The sequence below is a fragment of the Hyperolius riggenbachi genome, chromosome 2 (genome assembly GCF_040937935.1).
Source record: "Hyperolius riggenbachi isolate aHypRig1 chromosome 2, aHypRig1.pri, whole genome shotgun sequence".
Classification (NCBI taxonomy): Eukaryota; Metazoa; Chordata; class Amphibia; order Anura; family Hyperoliidae; genus Hyperolius; species Hyperolius riggenbachi.
In genome coordinates this window covers 520,867,701-520,895,308 of record NC_090647.1, presented here as the reverse complement: position 1 = coordinate 520,895,308, position 27,608 = coordinate 520,867,701, and the positions used below count along the sequence as shown (strand labels likewise).

Below are 27,608 nucleotides of genomic sequence, written 5' to 3'. Positions count from 1 at the left end.
CAGGCGCCGGAAACTTGCGCCTGCGCAGTAGAGCAGACCCGACGGCGATCGGGTATTTCCGCCTACTTCGGCGCCGAGAGGCATCAGAGCGCCTGCGCAGGAGCCAGGAAGGTAAATATTGCGTCACCGCTGTACGCGGTGCTACAGCGAGACCCCCGAGGGACGCAGGACGGCGTGGGAAGCCTCATTAGGATCCTGAGGCTTCCCCCACCCGAGGTGAGTACCCCCCAGGGGCCGTTTTGTCGTTACAGTTCCTCTTTAAAGACCATGCCTCCTGAAAAATATATGCAGGGGTTCCTCGAGACCAAAAAATTGTTTGCAGGGGTTCCTTGAGATCCAAAAGTTATTTACAGGGTTCCTCCAAGGTAAAAAGGTTGAGAAAGGCTGCGCTAGATCCACCTGGATGTGAGGTAGCTACTATTTGGTGAGCTGCTATTGTACAGAAGAGGGTGTGGATATATACGGAGTGTGGAGCACTTTTTCATCACTGGACACGTAGGGTGCATGCATAATAATTGCTTAACAGTAATGCAGTTTGTTCAGTTTATTTGAATTTACAGGTGAAGGAATGATCATTATATGAAGAGGAGCGCTGTCTTACATTATTTGGAAGTATCCAGTAGATTACCGTTCATCACACTCAACATAATCCAGTTGCAGCATTATTCAAAGTTCTTTCTATTCAATGGGAATAGTCAGAAAACTGTTCACACAAGTTAACTTTCAAAATAACCCAATTCAGATGTCAATTCCCATCCCTTAACTTATGGTTCTTTCATACAAATAACTAGAAGGCGTGTTAAGAGTGTCATTTAGCCGCCGAATCTGGTTAAGCGCCTTCCAGTTGCAAAATAATACAACCGAATGGGAGAGTTTTTAACTACTAGCATGTCAGCAATTCACACGGAGAGGTTACTTCCAGTAAAAAACAGCTGCATGTGGCAGGTAGACCCCACAAGCCGAACATGTCGAATCCAGCGCAGATTTGGGCGCAGCCGGCGCCACCATTGACAGTAATAGGAATTACGGTTATAGCGACACACAGTGAGTAACTTCAGCGCCGTCAGAAGATAGAGCTGAAGTTACTTTTAAAACACTAATTTAGCTGCCAGCAATAGCTGGAAGCCAAATTACATCATTCCCCACCATCCATGGTGACCTGGAGGGGGAATAGTAATTAACGCCGCAGTAGCAGGGTAAGCTGTATAGCAGCTGTATCCTGCGCCCAAGTCTCCCGGTGGCGATTTCATAAGTACGCCCCACTCGCATGTAAGATGCAACAAGCGGTGCTACCAAATGCTTCCTTTCAGCTGTATGCAATTGTGGCTGGCAGCTGAACTGCTTGACAAACAAGCTATTCAGCTCTCCGTGGCTAGGATGGTCAGTGAGATGCAAATAATTTCACGTTAACGCAGCTTGAAAACAGACCAATCGAATTTTACCTCAGCAGGAACTGATTGGTTCGTTTTCAAGCTGCATACATGTGCATAAAAAAGTTTGCATATTACTGCATCACTTTGAAATTATTTGCATGTCATTGATCATCCCTATCCATGGCAGAGGCCTAACCAGCAGATATTGGACCAGTCCTCATGGTGCAGTCATAGTAGACAAATACTTGTACTACTTACATAGCAAATGTGTTGTACTGTCCACAGTGAATGTTACATAGTAAAACAGAAAACTGTTCCTGACATTTTCCATTTTGACTGACTGAAGCCAATCCTGATGTCATTTCCTCCCTTACTTTATTTTTTCCTCTTAGAAACTGCACTGTCATATCTAGCTTGCTTTGTAAACATGTGAGCACAACTTAGATCAGATTTCAGCAGCTCACTGAGCTGCTCTCAGCCAATCAGTAAGGAGCAGGAATGTGGGAGGGGATATGAGCCTACTTCTCGCTGGCAATGTACCAGAATACAGCCAGGCTGATTGAGATAAGATTAATTACAGCAGAAACATTTCTGATTTGATTGGAGTGCTTGCAATGCATGGTCAGGTTGTAGACTGCATAATAAACACAGAGCAGTGGGTAAATGGAATTTAATTTTGTGGCTGACAATCCTAAAGCATTCCCTAGCAAGGATTTCTACAACTATGCCGGATGGTCAGGCGACTTACTCACACACACTAGTCTGGCAGTTGGTCTTAGCAGCTGCCGTTCAGGAAGAGCTTCAAGTACAAGAGGGTAATTATGCAAAAACCTGGAGCAAACATGCTTACAAGCCATAGCCTGTTGCCAAGGCAGCAAGGAAGCACAATTCAGCATGTGGCAAGTATAGTTGGCTGCAGAACTGAATATGACATTATTTATAAAATTAAAAGACAACTGAATTTAGAGGGATATGGAGGCTGCCATATGCATTTCCTTTTAAGCAATACCAGTTGCCTGGCTGTCTTGCTGATCCTCTGCCTCTAATACTTTTAGCCATAGAACCTGAACAAGCATGCAGCGGATCAGGTGTTTCTGACATTGTCAGGTCTGACAGGATTAGCTGCATGCTTGTTTCTGGTTTGAGTCACACTACTGCAGCCAAATAGATCAGCAGGGCTGCCAGGCAACTGGTATTGTTTAAAAGGAAATACATATGGTAGCCTCCATATTCTTCTAACTTCAGTGCCCTTTAAGGCAGAAATACTTTATAAAATCTGTTGGTGTGTGGCCAGCATAAAAGACCTATCAACTCTAGCAGTGAAGCAATAACACACACTCCAGTCACAGTCAGTGATATATACATATTTATTCACAAATAATTCTCTTGCTCACTAAAGAGGAATAAAAGTTTTGCGCTTTGATATCAAGTTTTATAAACACGGAAACACTGGAGGCTATTGGAAGACCTAAACATATTTTCCTGTTTACAGCTATAGGACATCCAGTGCAAACACAAACAAACACACTTCACCATACAAGTACTGGATACAAGTGTCATCGGTACACACCTGCAGGAGGCAAGCTGCTGGAACTGAGGCACAGGGGAAAATATTTGTTTATAGTACAATACATATATGCATACAAAATGTACAATTCTCCCAGAATCTGACAGGTTTTGGACTAGTCCATCTTCTCATGGAGGGTTTGCAAATGAAAATTGCTTAGTTCAACTGTCAAAATAGTGTGCAAACAAGCAAGGAGCCAGATGGAAAACATTTAGTACAAAAGGATGCCAGCTAGGGAGACAGTTGGGGGTGGAGACACATAAGGAGACATGACTGCTGGGGTGACCATCATATGCCTTAGTACAACCTTGTAATGTTGGTTGTTGGGAGCTGGTAAGCCTTTCATGTTTAGGCTTGATTGCTCTGCCGCCTATAAGCAATATACAAGTTTGAATTAACTGAGAAGCCAGTTTGTGTATATAGTTTTCCAGGGAGGGCTTTTGAAAGGAATAAAAGGTAATACTGAGCACCCCCCCCCCCAAGAGGAGATGGACTAGTCTAAAATCTGTCAGCTTTTTACTACCTACAAGTGACAGCAACAGAGAGTAAAATGCACTATGAATTACTTATTTTCTGAGAAACGTACATTTTATAACTGTGCATCTTAAAGGGTAATAGTACTTTCAACGGATTTAAAGGCTAGTAAGTCCTTTAATTAAAATGTCAAAATATGCAACGAAAATCCGGCAGCCTACAAGTAAAAGGCAGTTATCTTTACCGGAGAAGTCTTGTCCTGCGATGCCGTCCCTGCATCACTCGACTTCCGGCGCCTGGCCCCGCCTCCTCTCCCCGCAGAGAAAAACGCTTTTCTCCGGGGAGAAAGAGGGGAGGCGGGGCCAGGCGCCGGAAGTCGGGTGATGTAGGGACTTTGGGACGGCATCCCGGGACTTGGTTAATATAAATTTTACTTGGAGGCAGCCAGATTTTCGTTTCGACTCCGGAGGTCCTCTTTAAAGGGACTCCAAACGCCTCTCATGGGCATGCCTTTAAGCCAGACGACTTCCAACGAAGTCATGCTATGACCCCTCTGGAGGAGTCTCTTGCAATGGCCATGCGTGTCACTTCCTCTTTCTGCTTTATTCCGTGATGCACTTCTCTAACAGAGAAGACAGGGGTGACCCGGAAGTTATAACATAGCTAAGAGTGTACGAGAGATATCGGCGCGGGAGACTTGGGCGCAGGATACAGCCGGTAAATGGCTGATCCTGCTGTTGGACAAGTTCCCGGCCTTCTTAAATACTTTTCCCCCTCCAGGCCGCCATGGATAGTGGGGGAATGAAATAATTCCGCTTCCAGCAATTGCTGGAGGCCGAATTATTGTGTTTTAATAGTAATTCAGCTCCGTCTTCTGATGGCGCCAAAGTTACTCCCTGTGGGCCTACATAGCCGTAATCCCTATTACCGTCTATGGTGGCGCCGGCTACGCCCAAGTCTCCAGTGCTGGAATCATCGTGTTCGTAGCCAAGATGGCAGCCGCGATTTTTAAACTGAAATCGAACGAAAACTATTTAGTGTAGAACGGCGATTCAGGCATCAAATGAAAGTGGAGAGCACAAGCTACGTTGCAGTAATGGTTGCAATATTAAAGGCATGCCCATGAGAGGTGCTCGGAGTCCCTTTAAGGTCTAATTCACAGTGCATCAGTTGGGTTGCAGAATAATTCTGCATGTCAACTCACTGCCCCTTCATCTTTACGTTATAACGGATCACGTAATTCTAACTCACTGCATGCAGGCTCTGAATTAAAGAAACTCTAAACAAAAAAAGTGCCCCTGGGGGGTACTTACCTCGGGAGGGGGAAGCCTCTGGATCCTATCGAGGCTTCCCTCGTCCAACACTGTCCCACGGTGGTCTCGCTGGGCCCCTCCGAAGTCACAGCAAACAGTTTGTCAAGCTGTGGTACATGCGCAGTAACGCCCGCAATATTTACTTTCCCCGGCTCCAACGCAGGTGTATTAGCGGCTCTTGGCTTGGGATCAGGCGGAAATAACCAATCCCAGTCGAGTCTGCTCTACTGTGCAGGCGACTTGCGTCTGCACAGTAGAGCGGACTCAACTGGGATCGTCTATTTCTGCCTGATCCCAAGCCGAGAGCCGCTACTGTGCCTGCGCTGGAGCGGGAGAGGTAAATATTTACATGGCCACTATTCGGAGGGGCCCAGTGAGACCACTGTGGGGCTGGAGGACGGGCAAAGCCTCAATAGGATCCAGAGGCTTCCCCATCCTGAGGTAAGTTCCCCCAGTGGCACTTTGTTATCCACGTCCCCATTGTATGTGTCCATTGCAGTGCATTTATAAATGTATTATTGTAGCAATTCAAGTGGTATATTCCCAAAACTAAATGTTTTACAGTCAACTCTTAGTTACGTAGAAGAACACCTGAAATAAGTCCGTGTGTACAATCATTTATTTTCACTGCATAGAGCAATAAAAGCTCGCTTACCTCTGGTCATCGGCAAAGGCAAGAATCTCTCTGTGTCTTCCAACTGCCCTCCTCCTTCTACTGAAGTGACTTGCCAGGCAATGTGTCGATTGAGCAGAGGGAGGGGGTAGAGTGAAAACAGACAGAGATTCTTGCCTTTGCCGATGACAAGAGATAAGCAAGCTTCTACTGCTCTCTGCAGTGAAAATAAATAATTTTACACACAGTGAATACTTGGAATGCCTTCAAATGTTATTTTATGTAACTAAGAGTGGTTACTGAAATTTTAGTTTTAAGAGTATAATCCCACTTTACACTGTATAAAAGTTCCTCTTCAACATTTCCACACTGCTGTGCAAAATGGAACTATATAAATGCATAATTTATCGACTGACGTGTTGGCCTCTGGCTGGCCAAGATCATGTGGTCAAGTCTCACCTCTGTTTCCTGTGTCAGCCAACACAGGAAGCAGAACTGAGACATGATCATGACCAGCCATGGGCTTACAAGCCAATCACCTTATCATATACTTCTTGTGAAGAATAGTTATTGAACAGTAGTTCTTAACATGGTTTTCTAACAAGGCCATTTCCAGTGACCCGGAATCGGAAGCAATTTATCAAACCAACAGTTTACGTAACAAAGCTGCTGGCTAAAACATTGGCAGCTAGTGGCTTTCATTTGACAGTGCAGCTTCTACTTCCTGGATAAGTAAAAATTGGTATATTATCCGAGTTCTCAGTTCAACTGTGTAGCATGGATTGCCCAGGGGCACAGAAATTTGAGAATTTAAGGTGCTAAACCTATGGCAGTAACTTTAGCTGGTCAGGCCATACAAGGTTACAGGTATCAAATTAAGAGCATCTATCAGAACAGCCATTATCTGTCACTGACGATACTTGGGATGGGGGGGGGGGGGGGGGGGTAGCACCTCTCCCAGAGAGTTTATTTACAAACATAACTGACCCAAAGGCAAAGCTACCCAAGATAAGCAAAGAGGTGTTCATGCTGGAGCCACATACCTCTCTTGTGCGTTGTCCGTTCCTCTTCTCATTCTCCCCAGTCCCTGTAATCACTATATGAAAAATTAGACTTGTTTGGCTAAAGTAAAACATTTTAGGCAGGAAGAGGCAAGCTTGCTGTGATGTTGGTACAAGTTGGTTCATACCAGCACAAATGGTACAAGCAGCCAGGGATAGAGTCAGTCCCAAGACTCAATGAAAAGGTAATCTACAAGGAACGGTTATCCCGGCGTTTAAAACCACAGAATGACCGTCCGGTATCTTTCCGCCTCTTGGCATCTCTGCAGGTAATCTCTTGTGTCCGCTTAGCAAGCTGCAATGATGTCGGAAATGTCTCACAACGTGTAGCGCTGTTATCCGTGTCCGCTCTGTTTGCAATGCGGTGGTAGATGAATACGGCGTCTTCTGCATGCTCAGTGTTCCAGCCTCTGCACACTTCCTCATACGCTTACCAAGGAGTATGGAGTGATATGGAGCGATTAAGGAGGGACGTATGAGTTAGTGTGCAGAGCATGCGGAAGACACTGGCCCATATGCAATTCCCTTTTTCTCTTGAGTTTCCTCCTAGGTGATATTTTCACACATTGTCAATAAAATGCCTTTAAACCCATTAAAAAAAAGAAAAAAAATACTCAATTTTTATAGTACTTTTTCCATCTACTTTTTGGCACTTTTTTTTTTTTTAATTGCAAATTTCTGTGAAGCTAGTTTAAACAAAAAAAGAAAAAGTTATCTCCTAGGTCCTAGGAGAAAACTGAGGAGTAAAAGTGAATTGCATATGGGACCACTGTAGCCATCCCCCTCCGCATTGCAACACGGACAACTGCGCTACACATTGTGAGACGTTGCAGACATCGCTGTGGTTTGCTGAACAGACACTACAAGAGATTACCTACAAAGAGGTGGTAAGATGCTGGACTGCAATGCTTTACAGTCCAGAGTTTTAAAGCATCAGGATAACTCTTCCTTCTACCTTTCCGTGATGTTCTTTCCCATTGTATCCTCTTCCCCATTCTTCTGAGAAGGAATGGGAGGGTGATAGGAGAGAACATCTCCATAAGATCCAGCAATGTTTTTACTGTTCGAAAAGTTGACTTTAACCAAAAGTAACATTTTTTTCAAGGAGTGATTATGAGAACAGATTATGAGAACGATAAACAGGCAATGCACAGAGGTATGTGGTTCCAGCATGATCACTCTATGCTAATCTTCAGGTAGATTTCCCTCGGAGCAGGTATCCTTTAGGCAAAGCACAGCTGTCCTGTATGGCATACAGAAATAGGTTTAAGTCACAGCAAGAAATTTTGCCGCTATACTGGACAGAAGGCTTTGGCTGTGTCGAATAATAGCCATCCCCACAGGTCCCCTTGTGCTACTAGACATTCTTTTATAGACATGACAGTCTTCAGCCTCACAGTAATACTACTTAATCAGTCCAACCATCACTTCACTTATATCCCAGAGTTTTCTGGCAACTAAATCGTCCATCGCTTTTGGCAAGAGTTCCTCCTCTTTGCAGTTCCCAAAATATTTTCCAGACACCCCTTCAACCTCTGGAGATGAGGCCAAATACACGGATGTCAGAGCTCCTTCCTCTGGGGTTTTAAATAATGCCCAAGATATGGCATTAAATAAGGGTTTAATCAGGGTGGGGATGCTGATATGTCTTCCTAGGTTGGTTCGGACTACTCCAGGATGAAGGACGTTGACAGTGACGCCAGTGCCCTCCAGACGCCTTGCCAGCTCTCTGGTGAACAGGATGTTGGCCAGCTTGCTGCGGTTGTAACCAAAACTTCGGCTGTAGCTCTTCTCACTATTGAGGTCATCAAAGTTGATTTCACCATATTTATAAAGTTTGGAGGAGACCACCACAATCCTACTTGGGGAAGAGCTTTTCAGGAGGCCAAGAAGCAGATGAGTGAGGAGGAAGTGGCCCAAGTGATTGACCCCAAACTGCATTTCAAAGCCATCTTCAGTCTTTATGTAGGGGGTATGGAAGACCCCAGCGTTGTTAATGAGGACATCAAGATGTGGCTCTTCCTGAAATAAATATTTAAAAGAAATTCATGATGAAACATTGAATGGTTTTATGGCCGATAATGTTTTGTATCTAAATCAGCATCCAACTAACGAGCCAGAGACAACCGCAAAAACACTGATTGACAGATAAGGTCACCAAAAGGAACAGAATGGCTGGCTCTGGCAACTAGTTCATCTTTGTATTTGTCAGGGCTGTGGAGTTGGAGCAATTTTGGGTGCCTGGAGTCGGGTTCGGGAAAAAAAATGCACTGACTGACTCCTAATGAATTTGTAACTGTAATTAAAATAGAAAATATGATAAAATGTTCTATTTCTCAGATAATGGTCATTAAAAATAATGTATGTATACAGTAATAGCTGTGCTCAGTCCACAAAAATGAAATAAACCAATCAAAATTAGTTACTTGTGCTGCTTCAATAAAGCACTCCCCGTATTTTTAAAGTCAGATATACATATCTGATTGTGACTGTACAGTATATATGATGTGTACACAGGAATCTCTTATATATACTAAATAACGTCTATGCTGTAAGAATAAAGCCTGATGTGTAGCCGTGTCACTAATAGAGATGGTCAATAAGATGGAAATAATTCTGCATCGATGCTGGTTTACGGAAATGTATGCACTCTCTTTGATCATGAAATCAAATAATTTGATATGTTGTTTAAGGGAAGGTTCAGGGAGGGGATTAAAAAAATAAAAATAAATTTCCACTTACCTGGGGCTTCCTCCAGCCCGTGGCAGGCAGGAGGTGCCCTCGCCGCCACTCCGCAGGCTCCCGGTGGTCTCCGGTGCCCGACCCGACCTGGCCAGGCCGGCTGCCAGGTCGGGCTCTTCTGCGCTCCATTTCCTGGGACTTCTGCGTCCCACGCCGGCGCGCTGACGTCATCGGACGTCCGCCGGGCTGTACTGCGCATGCCAGGTCGGGTCGGGCACCGGAGACCATCGGGAGCCTGCGGAGCGGCGGCGAGGGCACCTCCTGCCTGCCACGGGCTGGAGGAAGCCCCAGGTAAGTGGAAATTTATTTTTATTTTTTTAATCCCCTCCCTGAACCTTCCCTTTAAAATTTGGTTTGGTGACTACAAATTAAAGGGTACCTGAGACGGATGAAAAGAAGAGTGTTATACATACCTGGGGCTTCTTCCAGCCCCCTTCAGGCCAATTAGTCCCTCGCTGTCCTCCTCCACAACCTGGATCTTCTGCTATGAGTCCAGGTAATTCAGCCAGTCAGAGCAGTCTGGCTACATGCCGCTTCCACAGCCAGGCGCGTTCTGCACCTTCACAATAGTGCTGCGCAGGAGTAGTACGCCCCCGGCGGCGGAGTGTGTGCATGCACACTACACCAGACTGGCTCAAGTACCTGGACTCATAGCAGAATATCCAGGTGGCGAAGGAGGACAGCGAGGGACTGATTAGCCTGAAGGGGGCTGGAGGAAGCCCCAGGTATGTATAAAACTTTAATTTCATCTGTCTCAGGTTTACTTTGTTACACAGTAGTACTATACTCTACATATGCACTCCCCACAGAGCTGCAGGGAATCCACTGAGAATGCTGTGCACATTGAACACAGAGGTGTTGTCTGTCACCCATAAACCCGGTTCAGATTGTGCATGAAGAATGTGTATTCAGGAACTGAATCACATGAGTAGCTCTGAAGAGGAACCAGCGGTCTGAACTTAGTCACATAAGGTAGTGCTTCACTGATGGCCATAGATCATCTTGCATACATCTTGAAAAGATTGGTAATTATACTGGCTGCCAATTAGAAGTGGAAACGCAAACTAAACAATGAATGTGACACGACAGCTCACACTGACAACCAGCAAGGTGGCATACAACTCCTGCCCATGTACTTCACAAGACAGCATCCTGGGTTTCCAATGTTTTGTGCTGTAAGAGAAGGCTGTGATTGGAGAACTGATACCAACCAACCCAGTCACTGCCACATAACGCCAGTCCTGCACTCCCTACACTGGCTACCTATAGAATGGAGGGTCCTATTCAAGATCGGCATACTAACATTTAAATCCCTGAATAATCTGGGCCCTGGATACATGAAAGATAAGTTGCAGCTGCGTAGCAATCCCCGCATTCTCAGATCCACAGGTTCTAATAATCTAGTCATACCCAGAGTCCACTTGGAAACTTTTGGTCCCAGAGCCTTTGTCATGTTACCCCTATGTTTTGGAATTCCTTACCTCAACAGATCAGGACAGCTCCATCCCTGGACGTGTTTAAATCCAGACTGAAAACCCACCTGTTCTGTTTGGCATTTGCAGAAATATAACTTTTGTTGTGTGAATACTTCATCCTACTACCAATTACTGAATCTGAGAGAGCCTAAGCGCTTTGAGTCCTATGGGAGAAAAGCGCTATAGAAATGTTATTGTATTGTATTGATACCTATGAGGATTCCTGCTAGGTCCCCTAAAGTAGACTAGGGCCGTATAATCTCTTTAACGTGATCCTTAAGTCCCTGGCCGCAATAGCAGCATAGGGGGTGATATTATGGCAGGGAACGCTGAGAATCACTCGCGTTCCTATGCCTGTCGGCCGGTGACGGCCAAACCGGAAGTGTTCGCCGGCGGGTGCAGGAGCATCTGAGCGGGGCTGCGAGGGCACCGATCGGCTGCAGGGGGCTGAGGGAAGCCCCAGGTGAGTAAATCTCATTTTTTTAGAGACTTAAGGATCACTTTAAGCATTACAGAATCGGGGTAAACAGTAATAGGTATCCGCAGTATAGATAGCAAGGCTTATGTGTCCCCAGTATAGGTAGCCAGCAATTACTCACCTCCCCTAGTTCCAGCGAGGAGAAGCTCCCTCCGCCATCCAGCCTTGCACTGTCGCTAAGTTACGGGTCCCAGCTTGATGATGTCAGGACCCGACACTAGAGGTAGTGCAAGGCTGAATACTGGGCAGAGCGTACAGGGAGCGACGATCGCTGGAGAGGTGAGTAGATACTCTTCTTTCACCGCCTAGTGATCACTACGATCATCGGCAAGCTTAGTGATCACATGACCAGGCACCAATCGCCATGGCTCCTGATCAGTGAGGGGAGATGTCAGCTGTCATATGACAGCAGAATCTCCCCATTCAGCTGTGCGCAGTGGGACCAAAGGAAATTACAGTTACATCCATTCAGCAGCACAGAGCGTAACTGTAACGCAACATCCATGCTGCACATGTGCAGTACAGTGGGGCTGAGGAAAGGGACCGGTATTCCGCCGTAATAACCTACACGTCGAATCAGCCTACATTCACTATCAAACGTATACCAGGAGGGTTAGGGTTGGGGATAGTAAAATTCTATGGGATGTAGGCTACTTCGACAGTGTAGGTTAGATTGTTGGAGCACCGGACAGGCCAGTTGATTGGAGCGACCTTAAGGGAGCTGAAGGAAGCCCCAGGTAAGTATAGATTACTTTGATCCTTTTTATCTCAGACAGCAGCTTTGGCACCACTGATGAGAATAAGAGATGGGAGAGGATTCAGAGAAAGTGACAGATCCTTCCACCCACTAGGAGGCCCCAGGCACCTGCCTTGATTGCCTTGTGGCTGATCCTGCTCTAAATCACATTACTCATAGGAGTATATACATAACACATCCTACATACAGACCTCGAGGATCTCCCTGCAGAAGGCCCGCACGGAGCGCAGGGAGCTCAGGTCCAGCTGCTTCAGCACGATGTCTCCGGTGTCCGGGGCCTCCAGGCGCAGCTCTCGGGCCGCCTCCTCCGCCCTGTCCCGGTCTCTGCAGGCCAGGATGACCCGGGCCTCCTGGCGGAGCAGAGCGGCCGCTGTAGCCCGCCCGATGCCGCTGTTGGCCCCGGTGATGATGACGGTCTTGCCCCGCATGAGAGCGGAGGCCGCAGCCCGCACGCTGCCGCTCATCATCCGGCGGATCACCAACACCAGTCCGCCGCCAAGAGCTACAGCCGCAGCTACCTGCAGCACCGACCAGCCAGCCGCCATGCCGAGGGGGCGGAGTCTGAGAGCGTCACTCTGCCTGACAGCAAGCTGTGCCCCGCCCACTGTTATACAGCCTTTGCTCCACCGACCAGCCAGCCGCAATGCCGAGGGGGCGGAGCCGGAGCGTGTCACTCTGCCTGACTGCAGCTACTGCCCCGCCCCCTGTTATACAGCCTCTGCCCCACCGACCAGCCAGCCGCCATGCCGAGAGGGAGGAGCCGGAGCGTGTCACTCTACCTGACAGCAAGCTGTGCCCCGCCTACTATAATACAGCCCCAATCTGGATAGACGGAGCTAGACACTGGTCCATCATCCTGTCAGTCACAAGTTGCTCCGCCCCTTATCACTTCTGCGACGCATAAATCTGCCTACAGCCAAGTAAATGGGCGGGGCCAGTCTCTGTTCATGCCCCTGTCTATGCCCCTGTCCGTCACCTGCCTTTTAGCCCTTATCTACATGGGGCGGTGCTTGACTCATGTCGATCTTCTGATTGGCCTGATACCGCGCCTTTCAACACATGGGCGGAGCTGATCACGTCCCTTCCGCCCCCTGTTGGATGGGCGGAGCTCTCCTTGGTTTGTCTCTAGTCTGACGTCATCAGCGTGCTGCGGGCGGTGACTGCAAGGTGACTCCGCCGCGTCCCGGTAGAAGTAAGCTGGGGATCGGGATATTACTGGCTAGGGTCCTTTATACTGCAGACTGTGTGTGGCCTTCCTCTCTCAGCAGCCACATCGGGGCACCGCGCTGCAGCTGGAGGCACATGTGCTTCATGGGGGGAAAAGCTGAGCATGGGTCACCCGGTGCTGATAACACAGAACCGGTGTAGTGATCATTTTTGCAACTTTATCAGGGTTTGCAACCAGTTGCAATTATTCATAGCGACTATTATCATAAGGGACAACCTAACCAATTATTTAAAGCTATTACTATCAGAAAATGCAACCTAATCCTAATCTCACACAGAACCCTTCTGCTACTGGTGCCTAACCTGTTCACATTTACCTGGAAAATTGAATGTTTAGCATTTTTTCATCTGTGCCAGTGTGAACTGGGCCTAATTAATCCCCCCCCCCCTTTAAAAGGTGTGGACACCCTTATTCAACAACTTTAAAGCGAACCCGAGGTGGAATATTGAAATTTTAATAGGAACCAGAGGCAGGTCATGGAGTACATTTGAAACCGGCGCAGGATATAACTGGTATATGGCTGATCCTGCTTCTGCACAAGTCCGGGCCGTGTTAGTTACTATTCCCCCTCCAGGCCGCCACGGATGGTAGGGAATTAAATAATTCGGCTTCCAGCTATTGCTGGAGGCCGAATTGTTGTGATTTTTAAGCATCCTCAGCTCCGTCTTCTGACAGTGCCGACGTTACTGAGTGCCGCTATAGACTGATTCCCATTATAGTCTATGGTGGCGCTGGCTGTGCCCAAATCAGCACCGAAAAACACTGCTTCGATGTCACATGCACAATGACATGCCTCTGTCGTTTTATTGCCGCTGCCAGCCCCCCCCCCCCCCCCCCGCACTTTGCTGTCCCCCTAAATATATCACCAGGCTAGCAACAATCTGCTTGTCGCTAGCCGGCTTTGTTTATCTGAGGCTTGTCAATCAGCCTCCTCCACATTGCCGCCTCAGTTACAGGCTCTCCTAATCTCTGCTAGCTTCCTCCAATAGTACTTCCTGGGTCAGGACTTGGGTTCCGATTGGAGGAAGCTAGCAGAGGCTGGGAGCAGAGGGGGGAGCCTGTAATCGAGGTGGCAATGCGGAGGAGGCTGATTGACAAGCCTCAGGTAAAGCAGGCTAGCGACAAGCAGATTGTCGCTAGCCTGGCAATATTTTTTTGGGGGACAGCAGAGCACGGGTGGGGGGTTGGCAGCGGCGGTAGAACGTCACAGCGGCATGTCATTGTGCACATGACATGCCTCTGGGTCCTATTAAGATTTCAATATTCTGCCTCGGGTTCTCTTTAAAGAGGAGCTGTTAGGTATAAGGTCTCAGAGAAAATAAACACATATATCAGTAGCTAAATAGAGGCTGTACTTACATTACATATGCATTTCACTGTCCACGTTTGTACTTCACAGAATTTTTATATAGTATATGCAGAGATCGATGCTCCTGACAGCTCATGGCAGGTTCCATGTTTTTCTGTCTTCTATGAAGCCAATTGTGTCGTCATGTCCTGCCTGCTTCCTGATCACAGAAAAGCTTGTACTGAATAACACAGTGTGCAGTGAATATTAATTAGCCATGTGGCTAGGAACAATAGCTGACTCCTGCAGTGTACTCTGCCCGGAGATTTATCAGTGCTACGCGCTGGACTGATTACAAGCTGCTGTAACGTCTCATTAGCACCCGAGGGGAGGGCCCCAGAATGCTTTGCAGTATAGTATGCGGCTTGCGTCCTGCTTGGGTCTAACAGCTTTGCTGATAAGCACACATCAAAGGTAAGAGAGATTTTTATCTTCACTAATGCCTTTTTGGCTTCCTTCTAAACTGTTTAACACAGGAGAATAGAGGTTTAAATTAGCTTCTGCAGCCTGACAGTTACTCTTTAAAGTCCGGAACGATGTATCACCCTGAAGCTGAACATAGTGCAAATAAAAGCTAAGGCTTGACAGGGGGCAGTCAAATTTGGTAAATGGCATAATATGTAAGTACCCTCCTTTTTTCTGTATTGTGGAAGATCAGATGTTTAGCACAAATTAGGAAAATTGTTTAGACTAAATATAACACTCTGAGGTGTAGATGCGCATGGATCCCTCTTGTGTTGCTTATTTTATTTTTTCCTTAAAGGAGATCTGAAGTGAGTGGGATTTGGAGGTTGCCATATTAATTTCCTTTTAAAGAGACACTGAAGCGAAAAAAAATACATGATATAATGAATTGGTTGTATACTATGAATAATTACTAGAAGATTAGCAGCAAAGAAAATATTCTCATATTTTTATTTTCAGGTATATAGTGTTTTTTCTAACATTGCATCATTCTCTAATATCTGCAGATTACACAACACTCAGCATTCAAAATGATTCTTTCAGAGCAGTCTGTGAACTAATGACCTCTCCTCTGGCAGAGAAAAAGTAAATAGTTAACTAACAGTTGAGATAATAAAAGTCAGAAAACAGCCCTCTCCAGGACTTTGAAAGTCGTAGAGCTTAATGGATTTTTTTGTATAGAGATAACTGGAGCTTCTTAACTCTTCCTGTACTGGAAACAATTAGACTGATGTATCTGATCTTAATGTTTTATTTCTCGGCTGTACTATACATACAAATCATAATATCATAATTTTTTTTTTCTCTTCAGTGTCTCTTTAAGCAATGCAGATTGCCTGGCTGCTGGGCTAAACCTCAGCATCCACTAGTTTTACCCATAGATCCAGGCAACTGGTATTGTTTAAAAGCACATATCCCTCTCACTTAAAGAGAGTCTGAAGCGAGAATAGATCTCGCTTCAGACCTCATATATAGCAGGGGCACGTGTGCCCCTGCTAAAACGCAGCTATACCGCGGCTTAACGGGGGTCCCTGTCCCCCCAAATCCCCTCCGTAATGCGGGGGAGCGCTTCCGCATTGGGGCAGGGATAACCGCCGCAGCCCTGCCCCACGCGCGTCTGTCAGCGCGTATCTCCGCCTCTCCCCCGCCCCTCTGTCTTCCTTCACTGAGAGGGGCGGGGGAGAGGCGGCGATGCGCGTCTGATAGACGCGCTGGGAGGCAGGGCTGCAGCCGTTAGCCCTTGCCTCCAGGAAGCAGAATCTGCGACCAAGAAGACGACCAAGGTTTGCGGGGGGTGGGTTGGGGGGTCAGGGACCCTCGTGCAGCCGCGGGATAGCGGCGTTTTAGCAGGGGCACACATGCCCCTGCTATATACGAGAGCTGAAGCGAGATTTAGTCTCGCTTCAGTGTCTCTTTAAGTGGCGCTGGTTTACAGGGATGTCGGCTTTTTTCCAGCTGGGAAGTGCTAGCTTCTAATTGAGATTCAATTTGTCTTCCTTCACATCATGACATTAGGTAGTTTTTAACAAATGTATTCAAGTATCAGTTTTTTTATTTCCCCTTAACTAGTACTTATACCCTTCTAGGTGAGACAAACGTGAAACCATGGTTCTTCAGCATCTCTTCCGCTTCTCCTCTGTCCTCCGATCAAATGTTTCCCTCATTCTACGGAGAAATATTGGACTTACAGCAATAGCTTTCAACAAGACCAAGGAGTTGGATCCCGTTCAGAAGCTCTTTGTAGACAAGATCAGGGAATACAAAACAAAGAGCCAGTAAGTCTTGTCCTCGGAATTCAGTCTGTTTTTTTTTTTTTCTTTAATTTGCAGGGCTTTGGGGTTGGTACAAAAGTCATGTAACTCCAACTCCTCAGGTTATGAAACATCTGACTCCACAGCCCTTGCAGAGCTATGAAGTGGGTATAAAAATCAGGGCTGTGGAGTCGGAACAATTTTGGGTGCCTGGAGTCGGGGAAAAAATGGACCGACTCCGACTCCTAATGAATTTGTAACTGTAATTAAAATAGAAAATATGATAAAATGTTCTATTTCTCAGATAATAGTCATTAAAAATAATGTATATATACAGTAATAGCTGTGTTCAGTCCACAAAAATGAAATAAACCAATCAAAATTAGTTACTTGTGCTGCTTCAATAAAGCAGTCCCCATATTTTTAAAGTCAGATATACATATCTGATTGTGACTGTATATATGATGTGTACACAGGAATCTCTTATATACGAAATAACATCTATGCTGTAAGTATAAAGCCTGATGTGTAGCCGTGTCACTAATAGAGATGGTCAATGAGATGGAAATAATTTTGTATTGATGCTGGTTTATGGAAATGTATGCACTCTCTTTGCTCATGAAATCAAATAATTTGATATGTTGTTAAAATTTGGTTTGGTGACTATGAATTAAAGGGTACCTGAGACGGATGAAAAGAAAAGCTTTATACATACCTGGGGCTTCCTCCAGCCCCCTTCAGGCCATTCAGTCCCTCGCTGTCCTCCTCCGCCACCTGGATCTTCTGCTAGGAGTCCAGGTAATTCAGCCAGTCAGAGCAGTCTGGCTACGTGCCGCTTCCACAGCCAGGAGCATTCTGCACCTGCACAATAGTGCTGCGCAGGTGTAGTGCGCTCCCGGCAGCGGAGTGTGTGCATGCGCACTACACCAGACTAGCTCAAGTACCTGGACTCATAGCAGAAGATCCAGGTGGCGGAGGAGGACAGCGAGGGACTGATTAGCCTGAAGGGGGCTGGAGGAAGCCCCAGGTATGTATAAAACTTTAATTTCATCTGTCCCAGGTTTACTGTGTTACACAGTAGTACTATACTCTACATATGCACTCCTCACAGAGCTGCAGGGAACAAACTGAGAATGTTGTGTACATTGAACACAGAGGTGTAGTCTATCGCCCATACACCTGGTTCAGATTGTGCATGAAGAATGTGTAATAGAGGAAGAATCTCCTTATTCCCCTGCAGAGTACCTGCACATCATTCTTACATGTACCCATAGTTACATTGCCTAGGGCCTGATCCATGTTCAGATGTGCAATAGAGGAAGAATCTCCTCATTCCCCTGCAGAGTACCTGCATTGGATGGATTTTTGGACCGACTCCACAGCCCTGATAAAATTCATTTGACTCCAACTCTGACTCCCCCCGTTTATGTAACCACTGACTCAGACTCCAGGTACCCAAATATTGCTCTGACTCCAACCTTATAGCCCTGGAAGTATGGAGTACATACCAAAAAGTAAACCCAATTGGACTAAATTTGAACAAGAACACTCAAATAAATCATGTTGATTTGGTATCGATTACCGTAAGGTTTAACTTTGCCGCTGATGTTTTTTTTTTTTTTGGGTTCAAAACCCATCTTAGTCAAAGCAACAAGTTTGACATGAGGGTCAGTTCTGTAAATACAACTGACTCTCTTAAGGCCCATACACACGTCTGATTTTTGCGAACGACGGGTCGTTTGAACGTCCTATCAGTCAGTCGTCCGCATGCCGACTCAGGCGTGTGTACAGACTGTCGTTCGCGTGATAAGACTGAGTTTGAACGATCCGCCGGGCAGCTGCAGCAGTGAGAGCAGAGCAGACAAGGCATTCCTAATACCAAGGCTGTGTTTTTTTAACCCCTTGGGTACCTGGTTTCAGATAAATTGTACATCAGACAGCCTGCATTTGTTACATTTATTAAAGTTCTTCTAAGCAGCAGCAATTAAATAGATTGTTTAGGAATACTAATAGACAGATTCAGGAGGAGAGGCAGAAAAATGCACATGTAAAGGGATGCTGGGGCTGCCTCCTTTATACTGATTCTGTCTCTGCAGGAGAAAATGTATCAACTCAGCCAGCAAATGTAACAACTCAGCAGCACCTTTAGTGCGGGAATTCCCTGACCTATTATCGCAAGTGTAAACATTTTTATGAATTAGCACACAAAAGTGTAAAATACCGATGCAGTGTTTTCCCTCCAAGATTTTTTTTTTTTACCGCAAATGTTTTATGAATAGAGCCCTTAGTAGCCTTACTTGCTAGTACACTTTTTCTGCAGTGTAGTAAATGGAACTTTTTTTCCTCCGAGCATTCCTCTCTGAGCTAGAACCATATTGTTTCTGACTAGACCCTAGCTACCATAGATTAATTTTAGGCAGCACATACATGCACACCCAGCCTTAAAGAGAACCTGAGGTGGGATTTAATTATGTTACTGGGGCACAGAGGCTGGTTGTGCACACTAAGACCAGCCTCTGTTGCCCCATGGTGTGCCTCCATGTCCCCCCTGCGCGCTGCTATGCCCCCCGCAGTGCTGGCGACACGCAGCATGTCGCCAGCACAAGGTTTACCTAAGCGCTGTCTGTCAGCGCCGCTCCCCCGCCTCCTACGCATCGGCGCTACCCGCCAGTGTCCCTTCCCTCCCGCTGATAGGAGGGAAGTGACGTGGGCGGGTAGCGCCGATGCTGGGGAGCGGCGCTGACTGACGGCGCATAGGTAAACATTGTGCTGGCGACGCGCTGCGTGTCGCCAGCACTGCGGGGGGCATAGCAGCGCGCAGGGGGGACATGGAGGCACACCATGGGGCAACAGAGGCTGGTCTTAGTGTGCACAACCAGCCTCTGTGCCCCAGTAACATAATTAAATCCCACCTCGGGTTCTCTTTAAAGAGGCTCAGAGACAAAGAATACTAAAGCTCTGATACTTCCTCCTGCCCCATAAACACGTCAAAGTCCCAAGCTGTCCTCCCGCGGTCTCCCGTTCAGCCGCAGTGAGCCCCTGTAACAGGCTCAGTGACGTCAGTCCGGGTCTACTGTGCATGTGCGGGAGGTCTGCGCAGTAGACCCTGACTGGCAGCGACTGAGCCTGGTAACGGAACTCACCACAGCTTAATAGCAGACCGCGGGAGGACGGCGTGGGACTTAGACGTGTTTATGGGGTGAGAGAAAGCCGCGGGTAAGTATCAGAGCTTTAGTATTCTTTGTCTCTGATTCTCTTTAAGCCCTGTACATGCACACAGTTAAAGGACAACTGTAAGCAGGGGGGTATGGAGCCTTCCATATTTATTTCCTTTTAAGCAATACCAGTTGCCTGGCTGTCCTGCTGATCCTCTGCCTTGAATACTTTTAGCCATAGATCCTGAACAAGCGTGTAGCAGATCAGGTGTTTACTTAAGCCAAATTTGTTACAGCTGATTGAAATCCTGCAATAAATCTGCAGTACCTCTACTTCCTGCTTTCTTGGCAGCATACCCAGTTAACATCCTGTATTTACAAATTGGCTGCTCTGCTGAGGCTGTCAATATTCCTGAGCTGACACAACTGAGAGATCAAATTACGCTTGTGATTAGCCACAGATGAGGGTGAATTAGGCTAAACTCTCTAAATACATACAGGTTGCATTTCTCTGTTTTCCTTCCGCCCTGTGCAAGGGTTCAGGTCCACTTTAAGCAGATCTGTTATTTGTTTTGTTAAAGGTCATCTGGGGGTCCAGTTGATGCTGGCGCTGAATATAAGAAAGACCTTAATGAGGACATCAGCAAGCTACAGAGGTTATTTGGAGGAGGAGACTTGGAGAAGTTTCCAACATTTACGTTTGAAGGTCAGTATCTTTGTCTGTGACTATAGAGCTATTCTAGAGACCCCACCCCCCCCCCCCCCCCCGTACATAGGGAGAACATTATCCAGATCTTCATGTAAAATATATAAATTGTACATTACATTTGTTCTAGAGTGACTTGCACAGTACATTTCTTTTTACCAACATCACTGTCACAATAGATTGTAAAAATCTCACAGAACTGACAGGTTTTGGGCTAGTCCATCTCCTTAGGGGGGATAATGGACTTTATTTGAAAGCACTTCTAGGATGTCAGTCGCTCAGTCAAACTGCTAAAACAGTGCGCTAGTGAATAGGGAGGTCGGCAGGCATTTTTGTATCAATTTTTTTTTCTCCATGGAGTGCCTTTGTAAAGAATAAAGGGAACGCTGAGAATCCCCTATGAGGCTATGGACTAGTCCAAAACCTGTCGGATTTTAAATGTTTACTGTAAGTGACTGCAACATAGGAGAAAATTAATTTGTAGTGCATTTTATTCTGGGAGAAATGTACTTGTGTATGTAAATGTGCATAGTTGTGTATGTTGAATTTTACATTTTTTTTGCGATAGTGGCCCTTTAAGGTTTTCTTATTTATAAACTGCACTGAATAAGCATTTTTTTCCATGTGTACATTGAACACTTGGAACAAGTCGTGGGCCAACCTCAATGTCTGGAAGCCACCTCCCTCCCTTACAAGGTTCCCTGCTGTCTCATAGGTCCCCCTTCCTCCCCTACACAGTTCCCAGAAGTCTGTTGGCCCTCAGCCCTCCCCTACACTGTTCCCTGGTGTCTAGTGGCCTCTCTCCCTCTTCTATAGTTCCCTGGTGTCTAATGACTTCCCCTCACTCGCCTATACAGTTCCAATCCTGGGAGTGTTGTGGAATCCCAACTGGCTTTTATCTTGTTCAGGAAAACTTGGGGCTGGTGCACCGCCTCGCCTATACGGTTCCCTGCTTTTTAATCCTGCCCCCATACAGTTCCTTTGTTCCTAGGGACCCCTTCTTTCCCCTATACAGTTCCCTGGTGACTAGTGCTTTCCCCTCCCTCCACCATGTGGCTTCCATGGTGATCTAGGGCTTCACCTCCCAGTATAGCTTCCCTAGTTGTGTAGAGTGGACCAAACATAATGAAAAGTGGGGAAACCACTGGGGGGGGCAAATTTGATGGCTCTGAGGGCCGGATGTGGCCTGCGGGCCGGAGGCTGACATGTATGCTCAATATTAACTGGGTACCGCCCAGCTGTGGGTAGCATTATCTCGCTTACCCCTTGAAGCAGATGTATTTGTTAGGAGTACTCTATCATTGTGTATAACTGTTTTTAAAAACAACCTGTGAGCAAAAAAGAAGTTAGATACTTGCCTAAGTAGTGGGAAGCCTGTGGCTGATTCAGATGCTTCGCATGTCCTTCTCGACCCACCGATGCTGGCCAGGACGCTTCTTTTTCGTGCAGCTGTTCTACGCAGGTGCCAGTACGGTCTGCTTGCACACATGCGGCAGCACGGCCTCAAACATATTCAGCTGTTTGGTGCATGCGCGAGTACAGTCCGTGCCTGCGCAGTTGCATGAAGACGTTCGTGTGTGGCTTTTTTCTTTGTGAATGAGTGTCATTGTACTACTGCGCAAGCATGGATTGTACTCCTGTGTATGTATGAGTGCAGCCACGAGAACCTATTCAACCTTGTCAAATATTTACAAAGAGGGTGGGGGAGTGGCTTCCCTCTACTGAGGTAAGTATTTTACTTTATTTGCTCACAGGTACACTTTTTTAATTAAACTATAAATATTTATTGAGTTATGCTTCCTATAATGAACTGACTATGACAGGTTAAAGAGGAACTCCAGTGAAAATATCGTAATAAAAAGTGCTTCATTTTTACAATAAATATGTATAAATGATTGTCAGTGTTTGTCCATTCTAAAAGCTTTCCTCTCCCTGATTTACATTCTGGCATTTATCGCATGGTGACATTTTTACTGTTGGCAGGTGATGTCAGTGGAAGGAGATGCTGCTTTCTTTTTTTTGGCAGTTGGAAACAGCTGTAAATGGCTATTTCCCACAATGCAACGAGGTTCACAGACAGGAAACTGCCAGGACCATGGTCCTCACAGTTTCCCGTGGGAGGGGTTTCACCACAATATCAACTGTACAGAGACCCCTGATGATCCGTTTGTGAAAAGGAAATGATTTCTCATGTAATAGGGGGTATCAGCTACTGATTGGGATGAAGTTCAATTATTGGTTATGGTTTCTCTTAAAAGAACTAGTTTGGTGCACATATTGCATGTCATGATAGCAGTATAAAGGTAGCAAGTATAAACAGCCAATGTAAGGTCGTAACAATATAAAATACATAGGGCAGGGGGTCTCAAACTCAATTTACCTGGGGGCCGCAGGAGGCAAAGTCAGGATGAGGCTGGGCCGCATAAGGAATTTCACAATCGTGGCGAATCGCCGCCTCTGCCCGACCCTCTCACTCTTCCTTCACAGAGAGAGGCGGGGAGAGGCGGCGATCCGTGCGGCGATTGACGTCAGGAGGGGCAGAGCTGAAGCTGAAAGCTCTGCCCCTTCCAGGAAATGCCGGCGGATTGACCCCCAGCCGATTTTGGGGCTCTGCAGCCCTCGTTTAGCGGCAGATTACTTGGGAGCACTGAAGCGAACTATAAGGAAGCTTTTGCCGGCAAGGGCCACAAAATATTGTATCGAGGGCCGCAAATGGCCTGCGTGCCGCGAGTTTAAGACCCCTTACATAGGGAATGTCATAATCTGTAATCAGCGTTATGTAGTGCGCACTGGAACAATGTTTACATTTAAAAAAAAAAAAAAACCCCTACACTGTCATAAATCTTGAGTGGAGGGCAGCAGGCGGCTGGTGACTGTAAATAAGGTAAGGATTGGGTCTCAATCCCTGCAGGCGTGTGTGTGTGCGGAGGAAACACAGGCAGATCTTTTTACAGGATTACTACAATACATACACGTTTATCGCATCATTCTGCTAGTCATGTAAACTGAACCCCATGTGTCAGTTATATGGAGGCTGCCATATTTATTTCCTTTTTAAGCAATACCAGTTGCTTGGCTACCCAGCTGATCCTCTGCCTCTAATACATTTAGCCATAGACCCTAAACAAGCATGCAGCAGGTCAGGTGTTTCTGACATTACTGCAGCCAAATAGATGAGCATGGCTGCCTGGCAACTGGTTTTGTTTAAAAGGAAACAAATATGGCAGCCTTCCTATCACGCTCACTTCACTGTAAAATGTAAAGCTGTTGTAAAAGGGGTAATTGTTGAGAAATTGCAGCTACAGGAGTGAGACTCTGATGTAATCTGGAACAGGGAGGCTGATATATGCTGGAGTTCCAGAGACGGATAAGCAGTCAGGACTGATTGCTGGAAAACACACTGCTGTCTGACATTCCTGTGACTCCTCCTCTGATAAGTTATAGGAGGGTCAGTCCAGCTTGATGTGATGCCTGTAAAGGTTCATGGGGCCAGATTTATCAAGAGTGTCTGAGACAAAATATTAGTAGGTTTTTAGAAATCCATGCAGAACTGTCTCAGGCATCTTAGGAAATCATTAGATAGTGCAGATTCCTTCTAAAACTGTTGTATAATAGGAGGAGCTAGGAAGGTCTCTCAGACAGTGCAGTGTGTGAGGGGAATTGCTGTTGCTGAGGTAACCAACACACCTGCTGTATTGATAGCAGCAGGCTCTGAGGAGGAATTCAGCGGGGGGGGGGGGGGGGGGGGGGAGGGGAGGGTGGCACATCACAAATCATGTCTAGCCAGCAGTTCTACATCTGTAGAACTGCAATCAAGCACTTCTTAATCTGTGCCAGTTTAGGGATGGATTTGCACTTTTCTTAACTGTAGTGCAGCTCTAGAAATTCATGCTAAATTGCCACTGTTGCCTAGGATTTAAAGAGAACCCGAGGCGGGGTTCTAACAATGCAATCCACATACAAAGGCTGGGTCTGCCTATACAGCCCAGCCTCTGTTGCTATTTCAATCCCCCCCCCTAACTTCCCCCTGCACTCTGCAATCAGCCATAAATCACACCTGCGCTGTGCGGGCTGTGTTTACATCTGTCCTGTCACTCTGCATGCTCTTCCCCACCTCCTGCAGAGCTCCGTCCCCGCCCGTGTCCTTTCCCTCCAATCAGCGGCGAGCGGAGGGACGCGGGCGGGGACTGGAGCTCTGCAGGAGGTGGGGTGAGCGGCAGACTGACAGGACAGATGTAAACACAGCCCGCTCTGACACGCTGTGTGTCAGCAGCGCAGCTGTTATTTATGGCTGATTACAGAGCGCAGGGAGGAGTTAGGGGGGATTGAAAGAAGATTCTTATTATCATGCAGACCTGTTCTCCCTGCTGGTTAGAACAGATTAAGAAGAAAAAACTGTTGCTAATGCGTTGATAAGTCTCATATCATTCATTTCATTCTTCTTTCTTTTTCAGAACCAAATTTTGAGGAGTCTCAGAAGTAAATGTAAATACGGCACCAAGTCCTGATGTCACCTGTTTTGTGTTATTAGTAAATTAATAAACCCCTTTGGTGATAACTTTAAATAGGTCTTGTCCTCTATCTCCAGTGCACTGATGGATCAAAAAATGACCTCTATTACACATTACATACCGCTGTGAATTTCCTAAATGGACCCATGTGGTAGTAATTTTTTAGTCTGGCATTTTAAAGTCTGTTGTACTAGTATAAAGTGCAGTCAGCCCAAGCATGTTCCTCTTCCTGCATAATCACCGCTACACAGATTGTGGCTTATTTTCCACAGCTGCACAAACTGAGTGACTGGCAGCCAGCTCTAATGTACCCATGTATTCTGATCAGCTTTTCAGACAGGAAGAGTAATGGTGTGTACACACTTGAAAGATAAATGAAAGATCTTAGACCAATTTTACCCCCTTCCATGTAGTATGAGAGCCATACTCTACACCAGGGGTCCCCAAACGTTTTGGGTCGAGGGCCGGGTCAACATACTTCCGACTACTGGGGGGCCGGAGTATACATAAAAAGATGTAGAAGTCTTTGCGGGCCAGACAGTGAAGCATACCCAGATCACAACCTGAAGTCCAATTGGACAGCAGTGTCACCTGATGTGGAATTTGACTGAAAACCAGCAAATTACTGCTTTCTGGCTTCCATGTGGATGGGTGGTGCCAGCACTGCTATTCTATATGCGGAACACCAACATTTAAAGATGTAGCTGACCGCATCTATAAGTTACACATTTTGAGTGGTGGGGGCCGGTAAAAAAGGCTCAGGGAGCCACATTCGGCCCACGGGCCTTAGTTTGAGGACCACTGCTCTACACAGTCTATTCTATTGAGCTGAACTCCCCATCAGATAAAAATATTTGCAAGATGCTGCACACATTCAAAAGATCAGTATCTGCAAAAGATCTGTTCCTGCAAAATGCATTCATAGTCTATGAGATCTGCAGATCATCATACACACCTTATTTAAAAGACATTCATCTGCAGATCAGACAATCATCTGAAGATCCATCCTGGTGGACCTGATCTGCAGATGATTGTCTGTTATACAAGGTGTGTATGAGATCTGCAGATCTAGACTATGAATGCATTTTGCAGGAACGGATCTTTTGCAGATACTGATCTGTTGAATGTGTACAGCATCTTTGTGTGCAGCATCTTGCAAAGATTTCTATCTGATGGGGAGTTCAGCTCCATAGAATAGACTGTGTATGTGTGGCTCTCATACTACATGGAAGGGGGTAAAATTGGTCTAAGATCTTTCATTTATCTTTCAACTGTGTACACACCATTAGGCTTGCCGCAATGTTCCGTCCTATCACTCTCCCACTTCTTCCTTTTTAGGGAAGTGAATGGGGTGAGGAAGAAGAGTAGTTCAAGCTGCATAATATTTACATGAAATTTGATTTCAAGGACGAATGATTTGCATCTGATTGATCAGCCTGTGGATCCTAAATAGGCTTCCCCCTTCCTCCTCAGTAGACAGGATCCAGCATTGGGACCCCTGAAGATGCTCGGTGTGCGCATGTGCACTAGCTGCTCTATGCTCGGGCTCCAGAAATAGCTGAGCCCAATCGGGTCTGCTCTACTACGCAGGATCAGATGCCTTTGGTCCAACTGGAAGCCCCAGCACAGGATCGGGCTGGACGGGGAAAGCCTCATTAGGATCCCGGACATCTATCAATTAAAGCTAATTGTTAAATGCTGTGTGTTAGGGCACACATCGCCACAAGTACTAGGAGCAATTTCTTTCCCCACACCGCTCTGCCTCTCTGCTGTTAAATCATCCCGATGCCGCCTCCAGATACAAAAGGTGTTGGCTCTGCAGGGCTGGACCATGTTCCTGCAAAGGGGGGTTGCTATCAACTCCTTGGCGTATAGTCTAGTAAAAGGGTTACCTTTACAGAAATGCGTATTTTTCTTCACTTATCTGAAGTATATATCAAGGTTTCCCTCCCTCCTAGCATGGACAGCACTAAGTAGCCAGAGCTTTGTTACATGCTGCAAATCCGGAAGTGTAACATCACAAGCAGTCAGGAGTGGTGTATACATATCTCCCTGACTGCTAGTAATATTACAGCAATATTCCAGCACATCAGCTTTCCTCCTCAGCCTCTGTGCATGCTGTGAGGAGAACACAATTCATTATTTGTGAGCTGTGTTAGGAGTGAAGGATGATTTTAAAGCAGAGAGAACTGTGGGGATAAATAGTGCCCCTAGCACTAGTGGTAATGTGAGCCCTAACCTAATACAGAGTATTTAAAAAAACAAAAAACTTGTTTATTGATAGTTGTCCTTTTAAATCGAAACCGAAAACAAAAAAAAGTTTCACTTACTTGGGGCTTCTTCCAGTCCCTTGCAGCCTTCCTGTCCCGCGCCAGTCCTCCATGATCCTACGTTTTTTTCCCGCCACCAGTTTCATTACCATCGACGCAGCAACTGAGCATGTGAACCCCAAGCCACATGTATCTTTCTTCATGTTCCTTCCTGCAATAGCGTCCTGCTATTAGCGCAGGACGCTATTGTGGGAGGAAACGAAAAGAAAGATACTAGTGGCTCGAGCACGCAGGCGCCGTTGCCGCGTCAATGGTAACAAA

At 46.3% G+C, this 27,608-nt stretch overlaps 2 protein-coding genes across 3 annotated transcripts; one reads left to right on the top strand and one right to left on the bottom strand.

The window, feature by feature from the left end:
• Positions 1-5,019: 5,019 nt before the first annotated feature.
• On the bottom strand, positions 5,020-12,499 carry RDH14 (retinol dehydrogenase 14). The gene is made up of 2 exons (XM_068270584.1): positions 12,045-12,499; positions 5,020-8,423 (listed from the first exon to the last, which is right to left on the bottom strand). Exons 1-2 carry the CDS (start codon positions 12,396-12,398, stop codon positions 7,806-7,808), a joined length of 972 nt encoding a protein of 323 aa, XP_068126685.1. The 5' UTR covers positions 12,399-12,499; the 3' UTR covers positions 5,020-7,805.
• Positions 12,500-12,925: 426 nt separating this feature from the next.
• On the top strand, positions 12,926-25,071 carry ATP5PF (ATP synthase peripheral stalk subunit F6). 2 transcript variants are annotated; one of them, XM_068270586.1, is made up of 4 exons: positions 12,926-13,020; positions 16,481-16,669; positions 20,382-20,506; positions 24,961-25,071. In XM_068270586.1, exons 2-4 carry the CDS (start codon positions 16,500-16,502, stop codon positions 24,987-24,989), a joined length of 324 nt encoding a protein of 107 aa, XP_068126687.1. In that variant the 5' UTR covers positions 12,926-13,020; positions 16,481-16,499; the 3' UTR covers positions 24,990-25,071. The 2 variants fall into 2 exon arrangements, with proteins under 2 accessions (XP_068126687.1, XP_068126686.1); XM_068270585.1 differs by having other exon boundaries at positions 12,939-13,045.
• The last annotated feature ends 2,537 nt before the right edge of the window (positions 25,072-27,608 follow it).

What these genes read in the sequence shown, in the direction of transcription:
- RDH14 (XM_068270584.1), bottom strand. Translation starts at nt 12,398, where the DNA reads ATGGCGGCTGGCTGGTCGGTGCTGCAGGTAGCTGCGGCTGTAGCTCTT. An exon ending in TCTGCAGGGAGATCCTCGAG is followed by an intron (nt 8,424 to 12,044) that starts GTCTGTATGTAG and finishes TATTTATTTCAG; the next exon opens with GAAGAGCCACATCTTGATGT.
- ATP5PF (XM_068270586.1), top strand. Translation starts at nt 16,500, where the DNA reads ATGGTTCTTCAGCATCTCTTCCGCTTCTCCTCTGTCCTCCGATCAAAT. An exon ending in GAATACAAAACAAAGAGCCA is followed by an intron (nt 16,670 to 20,381) that starts GTAAGTCTTGTC and finishes GTTTTGTTAAAG; the next exon opens with GTCATCTGGGGGTCCAGTTG. An exon ending in TCCAACATTTACGTTTGAAG is followed by an intron (nt 20,507 to 24,960) that starts GTCAGTATCTTT and finishes TTTCTTTTTCAG; the next exon opens with AACCAAATTTTGAGGAGTCT.